General features: G+C 42.4%; 1 protein-coding gene across 1 annotated transcript in view; it reads left to right on the plus strand.

Moving 5' to 3' along the window:
• The first annotated feature begins 302 nt into the window (after positions 1-302).
• Positions 303-23,288, plus strand: part of fam171a2a (family with sequence similarity 171 member A2a) — a 289,534-nt gene continuing 266,548 nt past the window's right edge. The window contains exon 1 of the mRNA XM_059638668.1: positions 303-496. Within this exon, the coding sequence (XP_059494651.1) occupies positions 406-496 (91 nt within the window). The 5' untranslated portion in view covers positions 303-405. The remainder of the gene's footprint in view (positions 497-23,288) is intronic.

Below are 23,288 nucleotides of genomic sequence, written 5' to 3' on the forward strand. Positions count from 1 at the left end.
ACCCTTGAATGAACAGCCTCGCCGGGCACTTGTTAGGGTCGGATTGTAAACCTAAACGAGGCCAGGGGCAGGGTGCTAATTTTTAAAAAAATGCAAACAGAGGGACGGACGCAGGTCGCCGCTATGCCAGAGTGGGACAGAGGATGGCGCTGGGAAATGAATGCAATTTTATTTTCCTTTCTGTTTTGCCTCCCTCCCCCTTTCTCTGAAGACACTGAAACAGACCATTACGCGATTTGCGAGTTTGATGTGGCTGGAGCGAAGGGGAGGGAGGAGGAGGGTGGTGGGGAGGAAGGGGGATGGAAGGAGGTTTCGGGAGCATCAGCCTCAGCGTGTTGCAGGCGATGCGGAGGGATGGCTGAGATCTGAGAGGCGGACGCGCTCTCCAGTGATGTCCCTGTAAGAATGCCACCTCTTGCGGCCGCGAGGTTCAGCCTCCTCTTGTGCTTTCTCGGTTCCAGCGTCGCCAAAGCGCTGCACGGTGCAGCTGTACGTGGTGAGTGGAGTACAATGAAGGCAGCACGGTGCGGGGTCATAAATACTGGGAGAGGAGAGAGAATCACTTTCCTTTCTATATTCCAGTCGGTTTATTTTTTAAAAAAAAACAAGGGTGGGGGCAGAAACGATTTGAACTGCACACCACATTCATTTCCCTGTCTAATCCAGTCTTTGCAAGCGCGGCAGGGGAAAGAATGTCTGAATGGTACACACACACACACACACACATATAACCCACTTGGGGAATCCGTGTGGAGATGAACAATGACCGGAGCTGGTGGGGCTGAGAGACAGAGAGAGGCAATGGGAATGTGCTTTCTATTCCTCCGCAGTGAAAGGGAGGGCACCGTTTTGCTTGTTTTGTTCAAGCTCCTCTCTTTTTCTCTCTCATGGGGGCGTTGGGGGACTTTCATCTGTTGAAATAGACGAGCACGGCTGGATTGCAGCTAACGCGATCCCCTGTTGGTCTTGTCAACAGGGTGTGTGTAACAAGCGGGTCGCTCTGAGGCCGACTGGATGGAGGCTTCTGTACGTGTCTTGTGTTTACAGTTCACTTCTTGCTGGCTGTGCAAGACTGCTTTGTTTTAATTGTTTTGCCCCTTGCTATCCCCCCTTTAACCCTACAACGTGAAGCTAAGTGTGAAGACAGTGATGCAAAGAATCCAGCTCGCATTTCCCATACTTGGGAAACAGGATATCATTTGAAATAACCACTCTCTAACGAAAAAAAACTTAGGCTTCCTTCCAGTTAGAGGCAATTGACTGGACTGTAATCTAAACCGAGATAGCATGGGCTACCTTTAACAGGGAGGCATAGCACAGAGAACATAATTGCTGTAAATGGGGTTAAGTTGTCTAGTAGATTTAATTTGCTTGATGACAGTTAGGGCCCAAAATGAATTTTAACCCCAGACATTTTTCTTTTAATCCTTGCTCACATCTACAGTTGAGGTTGTTTCATTAAGGAGGGGGCAATCATGACTGCAGATTTTAAATCTAGTTTGTTGTTTTGAAACTGAGCTTTTTCCTCTCTGCCCAAGATCTGATTACCAAATTTGTCAGCTTTCTTCTGCTGCCACTTCCCCAGTTCACATCACCACCAGAGATCCCTGTCCTCACACCACCATCCCTAACCTTGACTGAAATTAACTTGGCCCCCAAGCTCAGACAAAACTTTACCTGAAAGAGAACAGATGAGGGAGAGGCTCCCCTTCTGGGGAGGATAAATGACCCTAGCTCCTGTGTGATACCTCCTCTAGTACTTCACATGGGCCTGGATGCTTGCTGTTTGAGAAATGAGGACAGGAAGAGGTGCATCTGCTCCCTGTATGCAAACAAAGCAGCTTCAGATTTATTGTGACTGCATCGTAATGTTTTCCTGAGGACATGATGGTTCTTTCAAATGTTAATATTGTGAAGAGCAAGGAAATGTAATGGGTGATTTTTGTTCATGTTTTAATTTTGAATTTTTATCCTGAAATTGGTAAGTGTTTATCTTATGTTCTAACTGTCTTGCTGTATGTTGGGAGAAGGGAGGGTGGCCTGCACACTTGGATGTCCTCCTCCAAAGTGCTAATTGTACACATGGCAGCATGGTGGCTCAGCGGTTAGCACTGCTGCCTCACAATGCAAGGACGACAAGGTGTAGAGCTGGAGGAACACAGCAGGTCGAGCAGCATCAGAGCAGGAAAGCTGACCTTTCAGGTCTAGACACTTCTTCGGAAATGGGAGTTGGATTTGATTCCAGCCTTGGGTGACTGTGTGGAGTTTGCACATTCTCCCTGTGTCTGCGTGCGTTTCCTCCTGGTGCTCTGGTTCCATCCCACAGTCCAAAGGTGGGCAGGTTAGGTGGATTGGCCGGCCATGCTAAATTACCTATAGAGTACAGGCATATGCAGGCTAGCAGGATTGGTATACAGGGATAGCATATGGTGGGTATCGGTGGGATCCTTTTTAAGAGGGTCCATGTGGACTCGATGAACTGAATGGCCCGCTTCCATACAGTAAGGATTGTATGATTCTATATTGACAGTTGGAGGAGTCATGGGTCATTTTGATTCTCGGGATGCAGTCAAACTCCAATATGGAATCTTTCTGACATCATCATGCATACAATGGTGTTTGGTTATGTTCCTAGATTATAATCTTGTGACTGTGACTAATAACCCACAGGGGGTAGAATTCAAATCCTACCATCTCAGTTTCAGAATTTGTACTGAGAGTTTTATAAGAACAGAAGCTGCTATTGTGAAGTTGTTAGATTCCTTTAAAAACTCAACCAGTTCATGCATGCCCTTTTGGCAAGGAAACTTGCTGTTATTTATTGAAGTTTTTGATTTGATTTGATTTATTATTGTCACATGTACCTAGGTACAGTGAAAAGTTTTGTTTTGTGTGCACCACAGGCAGATTATACCATACAACGTGCATAAGGGTAATAGAACAGAGCAAGGAATACAATGTTCGGGCTGCAGAGAAGGTGAACAAAGAGTGAGATCAACAATTAAATTTAAAATATTATTTTCAGATGTCTAATAATAGCAGGGAAGAAGCAGTTCTTGAACCTGTTGATATGTGTGTTTAAGCTTTTGTATCTTCTGCCTGACGGAAAAAATCAGAAGAGATTATAACTCTGGGGTAGGAGGGTTACCTTGCCGAGGCAGCAAGAAGTCTAGATAGAGTCACTAGATGGACGGTTGGCTTGCATGAAGGACTGGGCCCTGTTCACAACTCTCTGCAGCTTTTTATAGTCCTGGACAGAGCAGTTACCATACCAGTTGGTATGTTGGAAATGATTGAACGAATATCTAATTTGTAACAAATCAGGGTGATTGGCGATTGAAAAATAAAGTACAGCTTACTATAATGCCTGTGTAACAGAGAAAAAAATCAACATTTCTACGTGTGCATTTTCCAACAGAAACCAGTACAGCCACACTAGAAAGGGAATCTGATTTTCCTTTTCTATTGAATGTTTATTGTACTGTACTGAACATCAGGTTTCACACAAGCATTCAGAGTGACAGGTGCATCTGCGAAGGGGCTGTGCTCCAAAAGCTTGTGTGATTCCAAATAAACCTGTTGGACTATAACCTGGTGTTGTATGACTTCTGACCTTGTCCACCCCTATCCAACACTGGCATCTCCAGATCATGAACAACCGGTTTATTTTGCACAGCAGCCTGGACTCAAGTAATAGGAAATCTCACTGAAGAAACTATAAATTGTACCTGATGCCCACAATGAAAAATTAAACTGACAACTGTAGGTACTTGTTGAAGAAATTGCACAGTGGAAATCCAATAGGTGATTTTTTTTTACTGTTTCCAGCCAATGTTTATTTCAAGAGGAATCTGCCATTCAGCAGGTTGAATCCAGTAGGTAATGCAAATACTTCATTTGATATGCATGATTTACATTCAGCTGTTGATATTGTGAATGCTGGACAAAGGACAACAAGACATTTGTGCAAATATAGTTTAGTTCACACTCACCTGATAAAACCTTGAGTTGCTGGAGTAGAAGTAGGCCATTCAGCCCATCGAGTTTGTTCAACCATTCAATGAGATTGTGACCGATCTGATTTATCCTCAACTCCACTTTCCTGACTTTCCCTTTAACCCTTGATTTCCTTACTGATTAAAAATCTGCCTATCTCATCCTAGAGCATACCTAACTACCTATCCTCTCCAGCCCTCTGTGGGAAAGAATTCCACGGATTCATTACTCTCCGGGAGAAGAAAATCCTTCTCATCTCTGTTTTAACGTGCAATCCCATATTTTGAGAATATGCCCTCTGATCCTAGCTTCTTCCATGAGAGTAAACAGCCTTTCTGCATGTACCCTGTCAAGTCCTCTAAGAATATTGTATAATTCAATAAAGTGACCTGTAGTTCTTCTAATTCTTGTAATTCTTCCAAATTCCAATTTGAGTACAGGCCCAACCCACTCAACCTCTACATTAAGACAATCCCTTCATAACTGGTTACAGCCTAGTGAACCTTCTCTGGATTGCCTCCAGTGCCAACTTTTCTTCCTTTAGATCAAACTGTTCACAGTATTCCAGCTGTGTTCTGAATAATGCTGTTGTATATTTTTAGCATAACCTCCTTCCTTTTATACTTCATTGCCTTTGAAATAAGGGCCAATATTCCATTTGCCTTTTTTACTGCCTGTTGTATGTGGATTCTAGTGTTTTATGATTCACGGATGAAGACTTCTGCATCCCTCTGTTCCATAACATTTGCTGTTTTTCTCCATTTAAATACTATCCAGCTCCTCTGTTCTTCCTGCTAAAGTGCATTAGCTCATATTTTCCCACATCATGTTCCATTTGAAAGTTTTCACCCACTCACCTTACCTGACGATACATGTTTGCAGATTTTGTTTTTGTCATCCTCGTCTCTTGCCTTCGCAAGTGTTTTTGTGTCATTTGCAAACTTGGCCATGATACATTTTGCTTCCTCATCCAATTCACTGTTGTAAATAATTTGGCTGTAGCACTGATTGCTGTGGCTCCTCACTATTTGCAGGTTGCTTTCCTGAAAATATCCCTGTACTGAACTCTCTGACCTCTGTGTTAGCCAGTCCTCTAACCATGCTAACACACTACCTCCAATTATTTGCCTGGCCTGGTTTCCCTTTCATGAAGCCATGCTGACTCTTCTTGATTATATTGTGTACTACTTGTTTCTCTCAAAGTTCAAGGAGGTATATTCTTGCTCTCAAATCTGTCATTCTCTGTCTCCACTTACCAATCTTGAACAATAGCCCTACTGAAAATTGGAAGAGTATGGCTCTGAGGGTGTTGATGAATGTTGGCACAATTCATGATAATGCACTCTGCTTGATCTCTACCGTAGACATTCACTCCCTCCGCCTCTGAAGAAGTGGCACATTAATCAACTACGAACTGCACTGCAGCAACTCTCAAAGCCTCCTGACAGCATTTCCAAACTCTTTTTATCTCTGTCCTCAAATAGGACGTGAGCAGCAGCAGAAGTGTGGGAACACCTCTACCTACAAGTTTGTTTCTCAGTCACACACCATGCTGATTTAGAATTTTATTTTCATTCTGGGGTCTGAGATCTGGAAATCCTTCTCTAACCGCATTGTTTTATCAACACCGGATGGACATTCTAAGAAGGCAGCTCAGCACAACCCTTTTGAGGGCATTTGGAGATGGGCAAGAAATGTTGGCCTAGCCAAAGGCACCCATGTCATGTTTTAAACTTTTTTTTTAAAAAGGGGAACCTGATATGTGGAGGTTGCGCAGAGTTTGACATGTCTGACACGTATGTCATAGTGAATAACATAATAAACATGTGTTGTATCCCCAGCAGAGAGATTTACCAATTCAAAAGAAATTAGAATTATAACTTTGTAAATAGGAGCAGGAATAGACCGTAATCACATCAGTTGATGCTCTCCCTCAGCTCCGAGGTTTTCCTGGTGCCCATATCCTTTAATTCCCTGAAGGACCAAAAATCAATGTATCACAGTCCTCAATACATTCTGACGGAGCATCTGCAACACTCTGAGCTAAACAATTTTGAAAGCTTCACAATCCCATGATTGGAGAAATTTTGTTTCATTCTCTCATGGAAAAAGTGACGAGGGCCAGAGGGGCAGCCGGGAAGGAAAGCAGTGACCATATATATCAGCAAGGCGGCTAAACCCGAGACTCTACAAATGTAGTGTCTCCCACCCGCCCCCCTCCTTTAACCTAGTTAATAAGGTAAGGTTCATTCTAAACTTTCTCTGTTGAATATAAGTTTGTTATTAATTTTATAGCAACTTGAACTAAGCTTTCTACTTTAGTACTGAGTGGGTGTTCAGATAAGTGGGGGATGGATGCTAGGGCAGTTGCTTGCTCCTCCTGCAGAATGTGGCAGGTGGGAGACAGGGCACACGTCTCCGCTGGCTACATCTGCGGGAAGTGCACCCAACTCCAGCTCCTTGAAAACCGTGTTAGGGAAATGGAGCTGGAGCTGGATGAACTACGGATCATTCGGGAGGCGGAGGGGGTAATTGAGAGGAGTTACCGGGAGTTGATCACTCCTAAGGCTCAGATAAGGATAGATGGGTTACAGTTAGGGGGAGGAAAGGGGACAGACAGACAGTGCAGAGATCCCCTGTGGGCATTCCCCTCAGCAATAAGTATACCGTTTTGGATACTGCTGGGAAGGATGACCTACCAGAGGAGAGCCATAGTAGTCAGTTCTCTGGCACTGAGCCTGACACTGTGGCAAAGAAGGGAAGGGGGCAGAACAGAAAAGTACTCGTGGTAGGGGACTCGATAGTTAGGGGAATTGACAGGAGATTTTGTGGTCAGGATCGAGATTCCCGGAAGGTATGTTGCCTCTTTGGTGCCAGGGTCCGGGACGTCTCCGATCGGGTGTATAAGGTTCTAAAAGGGGAGGGCAAACAGCCAGAAATCGTGTTACATATTGGCACTAATGATATAGCCAGAAATAGGATTGAGGATATAAAAAATGATTTCAGGGAGTTAGGATGGAAGCTGCAAAGCAGGACGAAGAGAATAGTGTTCTCTAGTTTACTACCGGTGCCACGAGATAGCGAGGCGAGGAACAGGGAGCGGGCGCAGCTTAACACGTGGCTATGCAGCTGGTGTAGGAGGGAGGGCTTCAGATATGTAGATAATTGGGATGCCTTCTGGGGAAGTTGGGACCTGTACAAGAAGGACAGGTTGCATCTGAACTGGAAGGGGACCAATGTCCTGGGTGGAAGGTTTGCTCGAGTAGTTCGAGAGGGTTTAAACTAGTATGGCAGGGGGGTGGGAACCTGAGCTGTATACCGGAGGTGAGACTTGATGCAGGTGAGGCAGTAACAAGAGGTAGACCAGCTAGTGGGAAGGATTTTCCTGGGAAGGAACCAAGGGATCAGTTAAAGTGTGTTTGCTTTAACGCAAGGAGTATCAGGAATAAAAGTGATGAACTTAGAGCATGGATCAGTACCTGGTGCTATGATGTTGTGGCCATAACAGAGACATGGGTTTCTCAGGGGCAGGAATGGTTGCTGGATGTTCCCGAGTTTAGAACATTTAAAAAGAATAGGGAGGGGGGAAAAAGAGGAGGGGGTGTAGCACTACTAATCAGAGAGGGTATCTCAGCTACAGAAACTTCCTTTGTCGAGGAAGATCTGCCTACTGAGTCAGTATGGGTGGAAATTAGGAACAGCAAGGGAATGGTCACCTCGTTAGGGGTTTACTACAGGCCCCCCAATAGCAGCAGGGAGATTGAAGAAAGCGTAGGTCGACAGATTTTGGAAAAGTGTGGACGTAGTAGGGTGGTTGCAATGGGTGACTTTAACTTTCCCAATATTGATTGGAACCTCCTTCGAGCAGAAGATTTGAATGGAGTTGTTTTTGTAAGGTGTGTTCAGGAGGGTTTCCTAACTCAGTACGTTGACAGGCCGACGAGGGGAGAGGCCATTCTAGACTTGGTGCTCGGAAACGAGCCAGGGCAGGTATCAGATCTTGTGGTGGGAGAGCATTTTGGTGATAGTGACCATAACTGCCTCACATTCTACATAGCTATGGAGAAGGAGAGGATTAGGCAAAATGGGAGGATATTTAATTGGGGAAGAGGAAACTATGACGCGATTAGACATGAGTTAGGAAGCATGGACTGGGAGCAATTGTTCCATGGTAAGGGCACTATAGACATGTGGAGACTGTTTAAGGAACAGTTGTTACGAGTGATGAGTAAATATGTCCCTCTGAGACAGGCAAGGAGGGGTAAGATAAAGGAACCTTGGATGACGAGAGCGGTGGAGCTTCTTGTCAAAAGGAAGAAGGTAGCTTACATAAGGTGGAGGAAGCTAGGGTCAAGCTCAGCTCTAGAGGATTACAGGCAGGCAAGGAAGGAGCTCAAAAATGGTCTGAGGAGAGACAGGAGTGGGCACGAGAAAGGCTTGGCAGAACGGATCACGGAGAACACAAGGGCATTTTACACTTATGTGAGGAATAAGAGAATGGTCAAAGAAAGAGTAGGGCCGATCAGGGATAGCATAGGGAACTTGTATGTGGAGTCTGAGGAGGTAGGGGAAGCCCTAAATGAGTTTTTTGCTTCTGTCTTTACGAAAGAAACGAACTTCGCAGTGATTGAAACCTTTGAAGAGCAGGTGTGCATGCTGGAATGGATAGAGATAGAGGAAGCTGATGTGCTGAAAATTTTGTCAAACATTAAGATTGACAAGTCGCCAGGCCCGGACCAGATTTGTTCTCGGCTGCTTTGGGAAACGAGAAATGTAATTGCTTCGCCACTCGTGAAGATCTTTGCATCCTCGCTCTCCACTGGAGTCGTACCTGAGGACTGGAGAGAGGCAAATGTAATTCCTCTCTTCAAGAAAGGAAGTAGGGAAATCCCCGGCAATTACAGACCAGTAAGTCTCACGTCTGTCGTCTGCAAGGTGTGAGAAAGGATTCTGAGGGATAGGATTTATGACCATCTGGAAGAGCATGGCTTGATTAAATGCAGTCAGCACGGCTTTGTGAGGGGCAGGTCATGCCTCACAAACCTTATCGAGTTCTTTGAGGATGTGACTAGAAAAGTTGATGAGGGTCGAGCTGTGGAGTGTATATGGACTTCAGCAAGGCATTTGATAAGGTTCCCCATGGTAGGCTCATTCAGAAGGTCAGGAGGAATGGGATACAGGGGAACTTAGCTGTCTGAACACAGAATTGGCTGGCCAGCAGAAGACAGCGAGTGGTAGTAGAAGGAAGATATTCTGCCTGGAAGTCAGTGCTGAGTGGTGTTCCACAGGGCTCTGTCCTTGGGCCTCTACTGTTTGTAGTTTTTATTAATGACTTGGATGAGGTGATTGAAGGATGAGTCAGCAAGTTTGCAGACGACACGAAGGTTGTAGGTGTCGTTGACAGTATAGAGGGCTGTTGTAGGCTGCAGCGGGACATTGACAGGATGCAGAGATGGGCTGAGAGGTGGCAGATGGAGTTCAACCTGGATAAATACAAGGTGATGCATTTTGGAAGGTCGAATTTGAAAGCTGAGTACAGGATTAAAGATAGGATTCTTGGCAGTGTGGAGGAACAGAGGGATCTTGGTGTGCGGATACATAGATCCCTTAAAATGGCCACCCAAGTGGACAGGGTTGTTAAGAAAGCATATGGTGTTTTGGCTTTCATTAGCAGGGGGATTGAGTTTAAGAGTCGTGAGATCTTGTTGCAGCTCTATAAAACTTTGGTTAGATCGCACTTGGAATACTGCATCCAGTTCTGGTCGCCCTATTATAGGAAAGATGTGGATGCTTTGGAGACAGTTCAGAGGAGGTTTACCAGGATGCTGCCTGGACTGGAGGGCTTATCTTATGAAGAGAGGCTGACTGAGCTCAGACTTTTTTCATTGGAGAAAAGGAGGAGGATAGGGGACCTAATTGAGGTATACAAGATAATGAGAGGCATAGAAAGAGTTGATAGCCAGAGACTATTTCCCAGGGCAGAAAAGGCTAACACGAGGGGTCATAGTTTTAAGCTGGTTGGAGGAAAGTATAGAGGGGATGTCAGAGGCGGGTTCTTTACACAGAGAGTTGTGAGAGCATGGAATGCATTGCCAGCAGCAGTTGTGGAAGCAAGGTCATTGGGGTCATTTAAGAGACTGCTGGACATGCATATGGTCACAGAAATTTGAGGGTGCATACATGAGGATCAATGGTCGGCACAACATCCTGGGCTGAAGGGCCTGTTCAGTGCTGTACTGTTCTATCTTCTATGTAACAATTCCTCATGTGGAAGTGGAGACAGTTGAGGACTGCAGATGCTGGAAGCTAGAGTCAATAAACGTGAAGCTGGAAAAGCACAGCAGGTCAGCTTTACTGAATGGGCCCAGTCGATTGCCTCTGGAATTCCTGTATAATAAAATTATCTCATCCTTCTAAATTCCAGAGATGATAGGCCCAATTTACTCAGCCTTTCACGTGGGAAATTCTCATCCCAGGCACAATCTAGTGAACCTTCAATGTGCTGTCTCCAAGAAGAATGTATCCTTCCTTAAACAAGAAACCCAGAACTGTGCACGACACTTCAGATGTTGTCTCGCCAAAACCCTGTACAATTGTAGTAAGAATGCAGTGCAGAGAGTTAATTGAAGAGGAAGCAGTTCTTATGTAATGACTGATTCTTGAGATCGCTACACACCCATTCCTTACTGTATTTTAATCTGAAGTTCAGCATCAATACAGAAGAAGTCTTTCTTGAATAAATCACATCCTCTGTGTCAATTGTGGGGCAATGCTAACACTCATCTCTGAGTCAGCATTGTGGAAATTCAAGGCGAACTCCAGAGAATTGAATGTACCATTTAGGATTACACTACTTTGCAGTACTAAGGGACCACTGTAGTTCCAGGCGTCCTGATGTTTGGGTGAAGTGTTGTATTCAGGTCCTGTCTGTCCTCTGGAGTAAATGTAAGAGAAGCTGTGGCACCATTCATGGAAGTACAGGAGAGTTCTCCTGTTTGTCTCTCAATACATAATGAATGCAGATTACCTGGTCAGAATATTTCATTGCTGTATGTATGTACTTGCTGTCAAATTTTCTACATTGTAAATGCGACTATACTTCAAAAATAGTTCTTTGACTGTGAAGTGTTTGGGATATTCTGATTATGTGAATGGCTTTACATAAAGGCAAACCTGTCTTATGCCTTTATTTTACATGTATAAGATTATATTAGAATAAATTTAACATTCAGGTTACCTTGCATGAGTCTCATTATAGGCTGGGACCAAATTTAGTATCACAGTTAGTATTTTGCAGCCCCTAATTATACTAATGTTGCAGACAGTCCAAGCTGTTCTAAAAGTAGCATATTCACCTCCAACCAAGTAAATAATTCCATTGTTACACGGAATTGGCAGCAAGCTGTTTGGTCCAATTGATGAAGAGTCATTAGACTTGAAATCTTAACTCTCTTTTCTCCCCACAGATGCTGCCAGACCTGCTGAGTTTCTCCAGCAGTTTGTTTTCATTTAAGATATTCAGCATCAGTGGGTCTTTGTCTTACTTTTGTTAATTGGTCTATTGCGACATTTTGCTCCACACAACAGTTGTTCCATTTTTCTTTCTCCAATCCTTTTAACACTACTTCATTTCCTTTCTCTCTCATTTGCTTCCCTTTAAATGCCTCGATACGAGTCACCTCAACCAACTCTTCTTGGTAGTAAAGTTCACATTCTAATCTGCTGACTTCTCAATTGGATTTCTTGGTTGTTGTCTAACTTATCCAAATTATTAATGCAAATTGTGAAAAAGCAGTAATTCCAGGACTGATGCCGAATGAACACAGCATCTAACGTCCTAGCATTCCCCAGTACCTACCCTTAGCTCCTGTTCAGTTTCCTGTTTTGTAATCAACTTGCAATGCATTCTACTACTTGGCTTTTAAATCCACATGCTGTAACCATATTCATAAGTCTATTTTATGATATGTAGCCAAAGTCCTTTTTGAAAATACAAATATGTAACATTTACTGACAACTCTTTCAGTTACTCCTTTAAAGAATTCAGTAAGTTTGGCTAACCATGCCTTTCTGTTTTTTTTTTCAAATATTCGTTTTAGTTACTAGATGTTTTCCTGTTATATCTTTGAAAAAAGATTCTGTTACTTTCTCTACCATCAGTATTAAACCAATGAGTCTAAAGTTCCCTGGATTACTACTGCCTCTCTTTCTTTTGTCAGAATGGCATAGCTGGCTGCTCTTTTGTGTCTGTTTCCTTTCCTAATAAGTGTCTGTCTATCTGTCTGTCTTAAACACCTCTGTTATTTCTTTTGTATGATAGTAGTTTGATTGGGGTTGGAGTTTTGACTAGCTAAACAATTATCTATCCCTTTTTACCCCTAGTATAATTTTGCTGTATCTCTTCTCATGTTATGTTCAGCATTTTCCTCTTTGTTTAGCAAAACAAGTCACCTGTTCAATATTTATGTTATTTTCTGCTTTTACCTATGAGTTGAGTTTGCCTAAGTGGGTCTTTTCCCTCCCCTGATTTTCTTTTGTTATAAATGTGTCTATACAAACTTATCTACTTTTGCTTTTCTCGATATAAAATGTTGCAATTCCTCTTTACTTTTCTGATTTGTTCTTTCCTTGCCTGTGCTATTTCCTTTTTCATCCTCTTTCTTGTCTAAGTCTTTCGTGTAGGTGTTGTAATTGATTTCATTTTAGACCACACCGCAGTCATACAGCATGGAAACAGACCTTTTGGTCCAACTGATGAAGGGTCTAGGCCCGAAACGTCAGCTTTCGTGCTTCCGAGATGCTGCCGGGCCTGCTGTGTTCATCCAGCCTCACGTTTTATTACTTTGGTCCAACTAATCCATGTTGCCCAGATATCTGAATTTAATCTCCTGCCATTTGCCAGCATTTGGCCCATATCCCTCTAAACCCTTCCTATTCATGTACCCATCTAGCTGTCTTTTAAATGTTTTAATTATACCGGCCTCCTCCACTTCATCTCCAGCTCAATGCATACATGCACCACCTTTTGTGTGAAAAAGTTGTGTCTTAGGTTCGTTTTAAATCTTTTCCCCTCTTGCCTTAAACCTGTGCCCTGTATTTTTGGACTTTACTACCCTGGGGAAAAGATCTTGGCTACTCGCCCTATCCATGCCTCTCATAATTGTACAAACCTCTAAAAGGTCACCCCTCAGCCTCTGACCTCCCTGGGAAAATTGCCCCAGCTTTTTCAGCCTCTCCCTATAGCTCAAACCCACGTGTCTTTATTCATCCATGTGGTTTCAGTATTGGGCAGTTTCTTTTTGTTTCAACAGGGTGTATTTCACTTGAAACCTATTAATCAGTATTTGAAATATTTTTCTCGCTGCTATCTGTACATCATTTATCCAGTTTACTTCCTGCAGTTCTATTCTCATGCTTTCAAACACTTCCCCCCAGTTTATTGCTTTGGTCTTTGCCTTAATCATTATAGTAAACATTACTGTTTTATTACAGCTATTACCTAGATATTCCTCTACACTAACCTCTCTTGCTTCTGGTACATTTCCTATTACTTTTTTGTGTGTTTTTTTTTCATGTTGGGATTTTTAAAAAAATTCTAGGTGGCAAAGCAATCCTGATTATGCTGTAAAATCTCTATTCCCTTTTCCTGTTATCTCATTTTATTTAGGGGTAGTTTAAATCTTCCATTTTCATTTTATGTTTCCTGCACATTTGGTAGATTTGCTCTACTTCCTTTGCATTTTAGATGACCAGGTGGAATAACCAAATTAATGAAATCTATTTTTGTTTTCCCTATCATTTCATATGAGAAACGTGATGTTCGAAACTTTCAGGTTTACGAGCCACTCCATTGAGAACGAAAGCTTTTAGCTGGTTTTAGATTAGATTAGACTACCTACAGTGTGGAAACAGGCCCTTCAGCCCAACAAGTCCTCATCGCCCCTTTACAGTATCCCACCCAGATCCCTCGCCCTATAACCCACACACCCCTGAACACTACGGAGGAAACCCATTTTAAGGTTTGTCTCTTATTGACAGAAAAAGTGAGAGACCCTGAAAGCCTTTCCAACTGTCATGCAGATGTGCTCGTATTTTACCATTTGTACAATTTCTTCAGTAATTGGTTCTATAATCCGGTCCACATTTCGTTGTACCAAGGTACAAGTGATAATATTAAATAAATCTAAATCTAATCGGACCAGATCAGTATTAGTGGTTAGGTGGGTGGCTATTCTGTTTCACATAACTGTTAGTTGATATTTATTTTTGCACAGCTACCTAATCTTTCCTCCTTTTTTCTATCTTTTTGAGCCACAATATAACTTGCACAATTCAAGTTGCTATCTTGTTCTTTGTTATGCAAAATTACACAGTTATCCCAACCACATCTGACTCCTTGTTGACTCCAGTTCCCTGTTTCCTTTCAAATGCTGTGCAGATTCCTGTGGTGGCAGTTTAATTCATTTTTATCAATTGTTCCAGACAGTTTATTTTTAATGTATCTTCTATGTTTGCTGTCTGTTTTGTTACCCTTTACTCCTCAGCATTGTCTGACCTTTATTATTATTCTACTGTTGCCTTTATCTTCAGGGTTATGTCATTTTTAGTAGATCCCTTTTTTGAGTTTAAAATCCTACCCATAGCCCATTTATCTCTTCTGAATCCTTTAGTACCATTACAGTCCAGGCTGAGCTCATCTTAGCTCCTTTTACTTTCAAAGTTTATCCCTTACTGTTTCATCTTTTTTCAGTAAAGGATCGCCCCTACGTGAGCCTTGGCTCAGAGGTTCCTGTGTACAAATGCTTATCCAGTGATTTGTCTCATAATTTAGACTGACATTGAGCAAAATGTTGGAGCGAATGCTACCTGGCCAGGAGTGCCCCCTTTTTCAATGAGACATGAACCTGAATAAACTGAAGCTCAGTCTAACCTTTCAGATGGATGCAGGATATCCCATACAGGAGAGCAGGGCAGTTATCCTGGTGTCCCTGTAGAGTCATAGAAGATGGAAACAAGTCCTTCGGCCCAACTCCTCCATGCTGACCAAATTTCCCGACCTAGTCCCGTTTGCTTACATTCGACCCACGTCCATCTAAACCTTTTCCTGTTCGTGTAACTGTCCAAATGTCTTTTAAATGTTATATCCGTACCTTCCTCCAACCACTTCCTGTGGCAGCATGTTCAATACATGCATCACTGTTTGTCTGAAAACGTTGCTCCTCGGGTCCCTTTTAAATCTTCCTCCTCTCACCTTAGACCTATGCCGTTTAGTTTTGGGCACCTGGACCCTGGAGAGAAAGACTTTGGATTTTCACCATATCCAAGACCCTCATGATGTTATAAACCTCTATAAGGTCACCCCTTAGCTTCCAATGCTCCAGTGAAAAAGAGCCTGTCCAGCTTCTCCTTATAACTCAAACCTTCTAGCCTCAGTAACAACCTTGTAATCTTTTTCTGCACTAATTTAATAATATCCTTCCTAAAGCAGGAATATGTTATTGGCTGTACACCTTAGCTCTTCCGAGAGCAGATGGTAGCAGAGTGGAAATGTCACTGAGTTTGTAAATCCAGAGGCTAATGCTGTGGAGAAAACAAGGTTGAATTCCACTGTGGGCCCTAGTGGAATTTAAATTCAGTAATCAAATCCAGAAACTCAGAAGCTAGTCTTCAGGATAATGACCATGACAACCATCATCAATTGTGATAAAATCCCATCAAGGTGACCCAGTACTTTCTTCCTATCCTATATCCAAAGACAGATTTAGCTTCTGGCTGTTTGCTGTGTGTAAATTGTACATTTTACTGTGTAACTAGAGGTGCTACAGAATTACATAATTGGTTTTGAAATGTTGATGTTCAGTAAGTCTGGGAAAGGTGCTATGTAAATGCAAATTCTTCATTGCGTCTAACCTTCTGTGGGGATGGTGGGGCAGAAGGTGTGACGAATAATCATCATGATTCTCTGGAAACGTAGGAGTTTGTTTTATGAATTAAAATTCTCGGCGAGAAGTCGACACTTAAATCCCAAAAATGGTGAATTGTGAAGTTGGCTGTCAGAATATCGCAGCTTTGAGGACTGATGTCACCCTCACACAAAAAAATGAACTATATTTTGAATGATTAGGAGTAAAATAGGATGATGCTAAAACACTCAGCACATCAGGCAGCATCTTTGCGGGGAGAGAGAGAGAGAGATTGGATTAGCGTGCCTGGTTGATGACCTCTTTGTCAAAAATGGTCATCCTCTCTCCCCTCAGGATGGCTGACCTGCTAAGTGTTTCTAACATTGATGTTCCATTTCACTTTGCATTTGAAATATTTTTGCTTTTTGTTGAAATCACCTGGGTGCGATGTTGGAAGTGTTCAAGAGACAGCATGGGCAGCATCCTAGATTCCTGTATCAGGATGAGTGCATGGGACCTCCAGAGTCTGTGCTTATCAGGAATTTAAGAGTCATTGCTTAGAATGAATCATTGCGATGGCACCTGAGGACAAATTCAATTGTATTAGATATAAATAGAGATTATATCACCACGTCCATCATTAGCATCAGAATGTATCACTTCATGTGGATACATGCTGCATCAGTGATCACTTTTATTTCCCTATGTTGCCAGTTTTGAGGTAGAATCGAGATCATTAGTTGAGCTTAGAGTCAGAATTATATAGCAGGGAAACAGACCCTTCGGTCCAACTCGTCCAAGTTAACCATATATCCGTAACTGATCTCTTCCCATTGGACCCATATCTCTCTAAACCTTTCCTATTCAAGTACCCATCCAGATGCCTTTTTAAATGTTGTAATTGTACCCACCTCCATCACTTCCTCTGGCAGCTCATTCCATACACGCACCACCCTCTGTATGGAAAAAGTTGTCCCTTAGCTCCCTTTTAAATCTTACCCCTCTCACCTTAAACCAATGCTGTATAGTTTTGAACTCCTTTATCCTGGGCAAAATATCTTGACTATTTACCCTATCTATGCCCCTCACGATTTTATAAACCTCTATAAGGTCACCCCTCAGCCTCCAACACTCCAGGGAAAACAGACCCAGCCTATTCAGCCTCGCCCGATAGCTCAAACTTGTGAAGATGGGATAATATAGGAATAGTGCAGAAAAATTTCTCATGATGTCTGTTAAAATGATTGTATTGCATTTTCAGTGAAATGATTGACCTCTCATTTTTGAATTGTGTCTGAGATAGTCAAATACTTGTGGCATTTCAGAACCAAACAGAAATTACAAGAAGGAAGACTCTTTGTTGCAGCAACCCAGTTAGTGCACAGTACTACTGTGTACAATTATGGTCTCCTTTCTGAAGTGAGAGTGTGCCTGTGAGAGAATCCAATAGAAAATCACCAGGTTCACTCCTGAGATGGTGGAATTGTTTAATGAAGAGAGATTGAGGAAACTGGACCTGTAATCTTTAGAGTTTTGAAGAATATACATGATGTTAGTGAGGCCTCTTCAGGAGCACGGTTTTGGTTGCCCTGTTACAGGAAGGTTTAGCAAGCTGGGGAGGGTTCAGAAGAGATTTACCAGGATGTTGCCGGGAATGGAGGGTTTGAGCTACAGGGAGAGGCTGGATAGGCTGGGATTTCTTTCACTGGAATGTAAGAGGTTAAGGGGTGACATTTACAGAGGTTTATAAAATTATGTGGAGTGGATAACGTGAATGGCAGTTGTCTTTTCCCTAGTGTCGGGAATTTCAAGACTGGGGGGAATATTTTTAAGATGAGAGAAGAATGAATTAAAAACGACATGAGGGGCATTTTTTTTACGTGGAGAGTGCGTGCGTAGGATGAACTTCCAGAGGAAGTGTTGGATGTGGGTACAATTACCGCCTGTAAAAGTCATTTACATAAGTATGTGAATAAGAAATGTTTGGACAGATATGGGGCAAATGCAGGCAGGTAGGACTAGTTTAGTTTGGGATTATGGTCGGCATGGACTGATTAGACCAAAGCATCAGTTTCCATGCTATATAACTCCATGAATGAGAGTTGATTTTATTGAACCTTGCAAAACTTTGTACAAGGTGGACATAAGTAGGATGTTTTACCCTCCCATCCCTTTGGAAACATGCTCATTACACTTTGCAATTTGTAAGGGTAATATTATAGGATAAGGATCTGCTTTAAAATTGTTATTTGAACACCTACTACATTTGTACAAAAGTGCTGACTGTATGGGAACTGTGTCATTACTGATATCGGCAAGTGCAGTCATCTTTGAAACCTGGCAATAAGTGCCAATTTATTGGTGGGAGGGATCATACGACAGGTGTCACTTGTTTAGCATCTCCTAATGTGTTCCTAAAAATTGGTGTGCTTGAAGAAAACTTGCCAAAAGAAAATTGCTTTCCTACAAGAAATAATGGAGTAATATTGGGCTACATTTCTGACCTGTAATTTTTAAATGAAAAATGTATTGGCTAATAGGCTCCAAAATCCACTTTCAACCTAACTGCATTCAATAACTGAATATTATTTTATAACTTGCTAATTTTTCTAGTTAACTGCTGTTGGATGCTTCCCACCGCCTGCTCAGTGCTTCTGCTACACTCTTTCCCATGTGCCACTTAATAAGGCCATCAGATATAGGAGCAGAATTAGACCACTCGGTCCATTGAATCTGCTTTGCTGTTCAGACATGGCTGATATGTTTCTCAAACGCTTTCTCCTGTCTTCCCCCCATAAGCCTTGATCCCTTTACCAATCAAGAATGTATCTCTGTCTTAAATACATTCAATGACTTAGCTTCCATAGACCTCTGTGGCAAAGTGTTCCACAGATTTACCACCCTCTGGCTGAAGAAATTCCCCCTCAACCTCCGTTCTGAAAGGCAATCCCTTCACTCTGAGGCTATGCCTTTGAATCCTAGTGTCTCCTATGAGTGGACATATCTTCTCCACATCCACTCTATCCAGGCCTCTCAGTATTCTGCAAGTTTCAATCAGATCCTCCCTCGTCCTTCTAAACTCCATTGAATACAGACCCAAAGTCCTTAACTGCCCTCATATGACAAGCCCTTCATCCCTAGGATCAATTCTTGTAAACCTCCTCTGGATCACCTCCAACGACAGCTCAACTGCTCACAATATTCCAATAGTGGTCTGACCAAAGACTTATAAAGCCTCAGCAGTACATCACTGCTGTTGTATTCTAGTTCTCTTGAAATGAATACTAACGTTGCATTTACCTTCCTATCTGCCAACTGAATCTACATATTAACCTTGAGAATTCTGAACTAGGACTCCCAAGTAGCTTTATGCTTCAGATTTTGGAAGCCTTTCCCCATTACGCAAGTAGTCTACACTGATATTCTTCCTATTAACTTCACACTTACCCACGTTGTATTCCATCTGCCACTTTTTTTGCCCACTCCTAGTCTTCCAAGTCCTCCTGCAGCTTCCCTGCTTCCTCAACACTACCTGCCTCTCCAGTAATCTTTTATGTCATCTGCAAACCTAGCAACAACATCCTCAGTTCCTTTGTCCAGATCGCTAATGTGTAGTGTGAATAGATATGGTCCCATCACAGACCCTTGCAGAACTCCACTCGTCATCGGCTGCCATCCTGAAAAAGACCCTTTTTTCCTTACACTCTACCTTTTGCCAGTCTGCCAATCCTCTATCTTTCCAAGAACCCACCACCATTGCTCTAAGCTTGTGTGGCATCTTGTCACAGAGACCTTCTCAAAATCCAAATTGATCAGGTCCACAGGCTTACCTTTGTCTAACTTGTCTGTTATCTCCTCAAACAGTTCTAACAGATTTGTCAGGCATGACCTCCCCTTGACAAAGCTATGCTGACTCAGCACTATTCTACCTTGTACTTCCAAGTACATTGCAATCTTATCTTTCATAACGGACTCTGAAAACTTACCAACAACTGAGGTCAAACTAATCAACCTATAGTTTCTGGTTTTCTGCCTCTGTCCTTCCTTAACAGTAGCCATTTTTGAGTCCTCTGTGACCCTCTCTGACATCATTGGTTCTGAAAAGATGACCACCAATTTCTTTACAGGCTCTTCAGCTATCTCCTTCAGAATGCTGAGGTGTAGTCCATCTGATCCTGGTCATTAGTTCACCTTCAGACCTTTCCCTAGTACCTCCTTAATGATGGCCACTACACTTACCTCTACCCTGAGACTCTCTTGAAGTTCTGGTATGCCACTGGTGTTTTATCTCATGAAAATGTCTGCAAAGTGCCTATTCAATTCCTCTGCCATTTCTTTATTCTCCATTACTACTCCTCCAATCTCATTTTCCAGCAGTGTAATGTCCACTCTTGCCTCTGTCTTATTCTTGATATATCTTTTAAAAAAAGCCTTTATGCTGCCACTGACTTCCTGGAAGAGGTGTTTCCACTTTTCAGAGAGACTAGGACCAAAGGGCACAGCATCAGAATGAACAAACTTTTAGAACTGAGATGAGAAGGAATTTCTTCAACCAGAGAATGGAGAATCTGTGGAACTCATTGCCACAGAGGGCTGTGGAGGCCAAGTGGTTGAGTGTATTTAAATTCAAGAAAGGTTCTTTATAAGTAAGGGGATCAAAGGTTATTGGGAGTAGGCAGGACATTGGAGTTGCAAACTGTTATCAGTCATGATCAAATGGCAGAGTAGACCCTGGGTCAAATGACCTAATTCTGTTCTTATACTTTTTAGTCTCTTATGGAGAGTCATGTGCCTCCTCCTTTGGGTAAATTCTACTCTGGCATTCAGGTGGCCAGCAGTGGGTCTTCACTAGGTTGAAGGGCAATGAAATCAGGCGCTCACACAGACAGACTCGCACTCAAAGTTGAGGGCCTTCATCACAGCAGCTGGCCATCCAGCCTCTGAAGTCACAAGATCGGAAGGGACCAGGCTACAGGTGGGTGAGGGTACAATGCACTTCCCTAGTTGTGGGGATAGGAGGAGTCAAAGGGTCAGACGAAGGTGGCCAGTTTCAGTGGACTCCCCATTCCATCAATGCCCAGTCCCTTGATCAGGCACTGAGTACATTCATTACTGATGTGAAACCCCCGTTTTAGAAGCTTGTCTGAATTGGGGCAGAGGTGGAATTGCACTGAGTTTCTCACTCCACACTCTAGCCTGTTTTAGCATCATCGTTGCCCCTCCAAAACCACTTTGGGACACGGCATTAAATTTCACCCACTTTCTCCTTAGTTCGTGTGCCTGAGGAACGTACCATATGTGAACAGAACTGATCAACATTTTCGAAGGAACTAGCAAACCAGTTTGGAGTTTTATTTACATTCAAGTTCGAAGAGGATGTAAATTTCATGAATCGAGGTTTCAAATTCATCTCAGTCTAAAGTGTAAAAAAAATCTGTGCAGAGTGGAGGAGTGGCGGGGCATTCAGAACACTCCCAGAAAAGTAATTCATTCGTGGTTTAATGGCAAATCTAATGTGGAGATGATAAGGGACAGCAGTGAGTCTTCAGTTAATTGTGTTCTGCCTGTTGCTTTCACTCCCTGTTGCTGTAAAGTTACCTTGAGCATAAATATATGCAGAGAGAGAGAGAGGGAGAGAGAAAGAGAAAAAATTGGAGTTGATCATGTTTGATGAAGTCCCTGTGGAGACATAATTTGGAAATGAAGATTCACTTTCCTTATAGCTGCAGAATACACTTGTATGGATTGAGCCTAGATTTAGATACTTGGGATTCAGCGTAGACAAGTTTATTTTTCTGAATATACAGAAATCAGCTCTGGAGATTAAATTTTAAACAAATCTCCAATACCTTACTCAGTTTATTTATTGAGAGCTTTTCTTTTCGCAAATTATTTTTCTGGAAGATTTTGCAGACACCCCCTCTTTTCACTGATTTTATTTTGTATAGGGTCTTTTATAACTTGGATGTCTCAAAACATTTTGTAGCAAATAAATTATTTTTGAAGTGTCATCAGTAATGTGATCTGAAAAATGGAAGCCATTCATGTACTGAAAGGCCCTACAATCATTTTTCGATTCCACACAGCCTTGGGTGACTGTGTGGAGTTTGCACGTTTTCCCCCCGTACCTGTGTGGGTTTCCTCCCACAGGTGCAGGTTAGGTGAATTGGCCAGACTAAAGTTCTCAGTGTCCAGAGATGCGCAAGCTAGGTGGGTTAGCCAGAGGAAATGTAGGATGGGATGAGTGTGGGCTTTCCGGGCTGAATCACTTGCTGGGCTGAATGGCTTGCTGCTGAACTGTTGGAATTCTATGAATATTTCTCATCATTCATCGCAGGCTCAATGTACAACTTTGAGGGTAATGCAGGAGCGGATGGATATCAAGGTTCAAGTACATGGTTCTCCGAAGATTGCCAGACTAGTTGAATCAGTTGTTAAGGCAACTTGTAGGATCCTTGCATTTTTAAATAGAAGCAGAGAGTATAAAAGCAAGAACCTGCTGTTGTACCTCTACAGACCACATTTGGAGGACAGTGTTCAGTTCTGGGCAACTTTGTTTAAAGAAGGATGTTAAAGCTCTGGGGAGAGGGCAAAAGAGTTTTACTGCAATGATATCGGGAATGAGGGATTTTAGAAACAAAGAAAGACTGGAGAAATTGGGCTTTGGAACAGAAACGATTAAAAGATGATCTTACAGAGGTGTTCAAAATTATGAACAAATTTGATAGGGTAAAGAAGGACATTTTGTTTCCACTAGTTGATATGTCAATAACTCGGGGTCATAATTTGAAGATTGTCAGCAAGAGGGCTAGGATCGAGATGAGGAGAAACTTCCTCATGGAGTTGTTAGGATTTGGAATGTGCTGCCTGGGAGAGTGGTGGAGGTGGATTTCATGGGAGGTTGCAAAAGAGAGCTGCACGGATATTTGAAAGGGATGAATTTAGAGGGCTGTGGAGATAGGGCTGGAGAATGGGACTAGCTGGGTAGCTCTTTTTGGGTAGCGATATAGACTCAATAGGCCAAATTACTTTCTTCTGTTCAGTTAAATTCTGTGTGCATTCTCGTATCAGTGCTGTTTCTAAAATTATGTAAAACTTATCTATCTTGCAGTATTCGTTAAGCCACGCTCTGGCAATTTAACTAAAGATTTAAACGTAGCCCAACTCTCACTAGAAGCATCTTTCTTATCTCAAAGAGCGGTTACAGATGGGTTGGAAATTTTTAAAGGTAACTGCTGGACATTTTCCAGAAAGATATTTTAGAAAAATGAAAACATTGAGGGCTGATTTACTTAGCTTACATCAAAATTTAAAAAAAATCTTTGGGAACAAATGCTAAATAAACACATTGTTACTGTATCTCTCCATGAATTAATTTTCAGTTACCTT

Source organism: Stegostoma tigrinum, chromosome 31 (assembly GCF_030684315.1).
Source record: "Stegostoma tigrinum isolate sSteTig4 chromosome 31, sSteTig4.hap1, whole genome shotgun sequence".
NCBI classification, from domain to species: domain Eukaryota; kingdom Metazoa; phylum Chordata; class Chondrichthyes; order Orectolobiformes; family Stegostomatidae; genus Stegostoma; species Stegostoma tigrinum.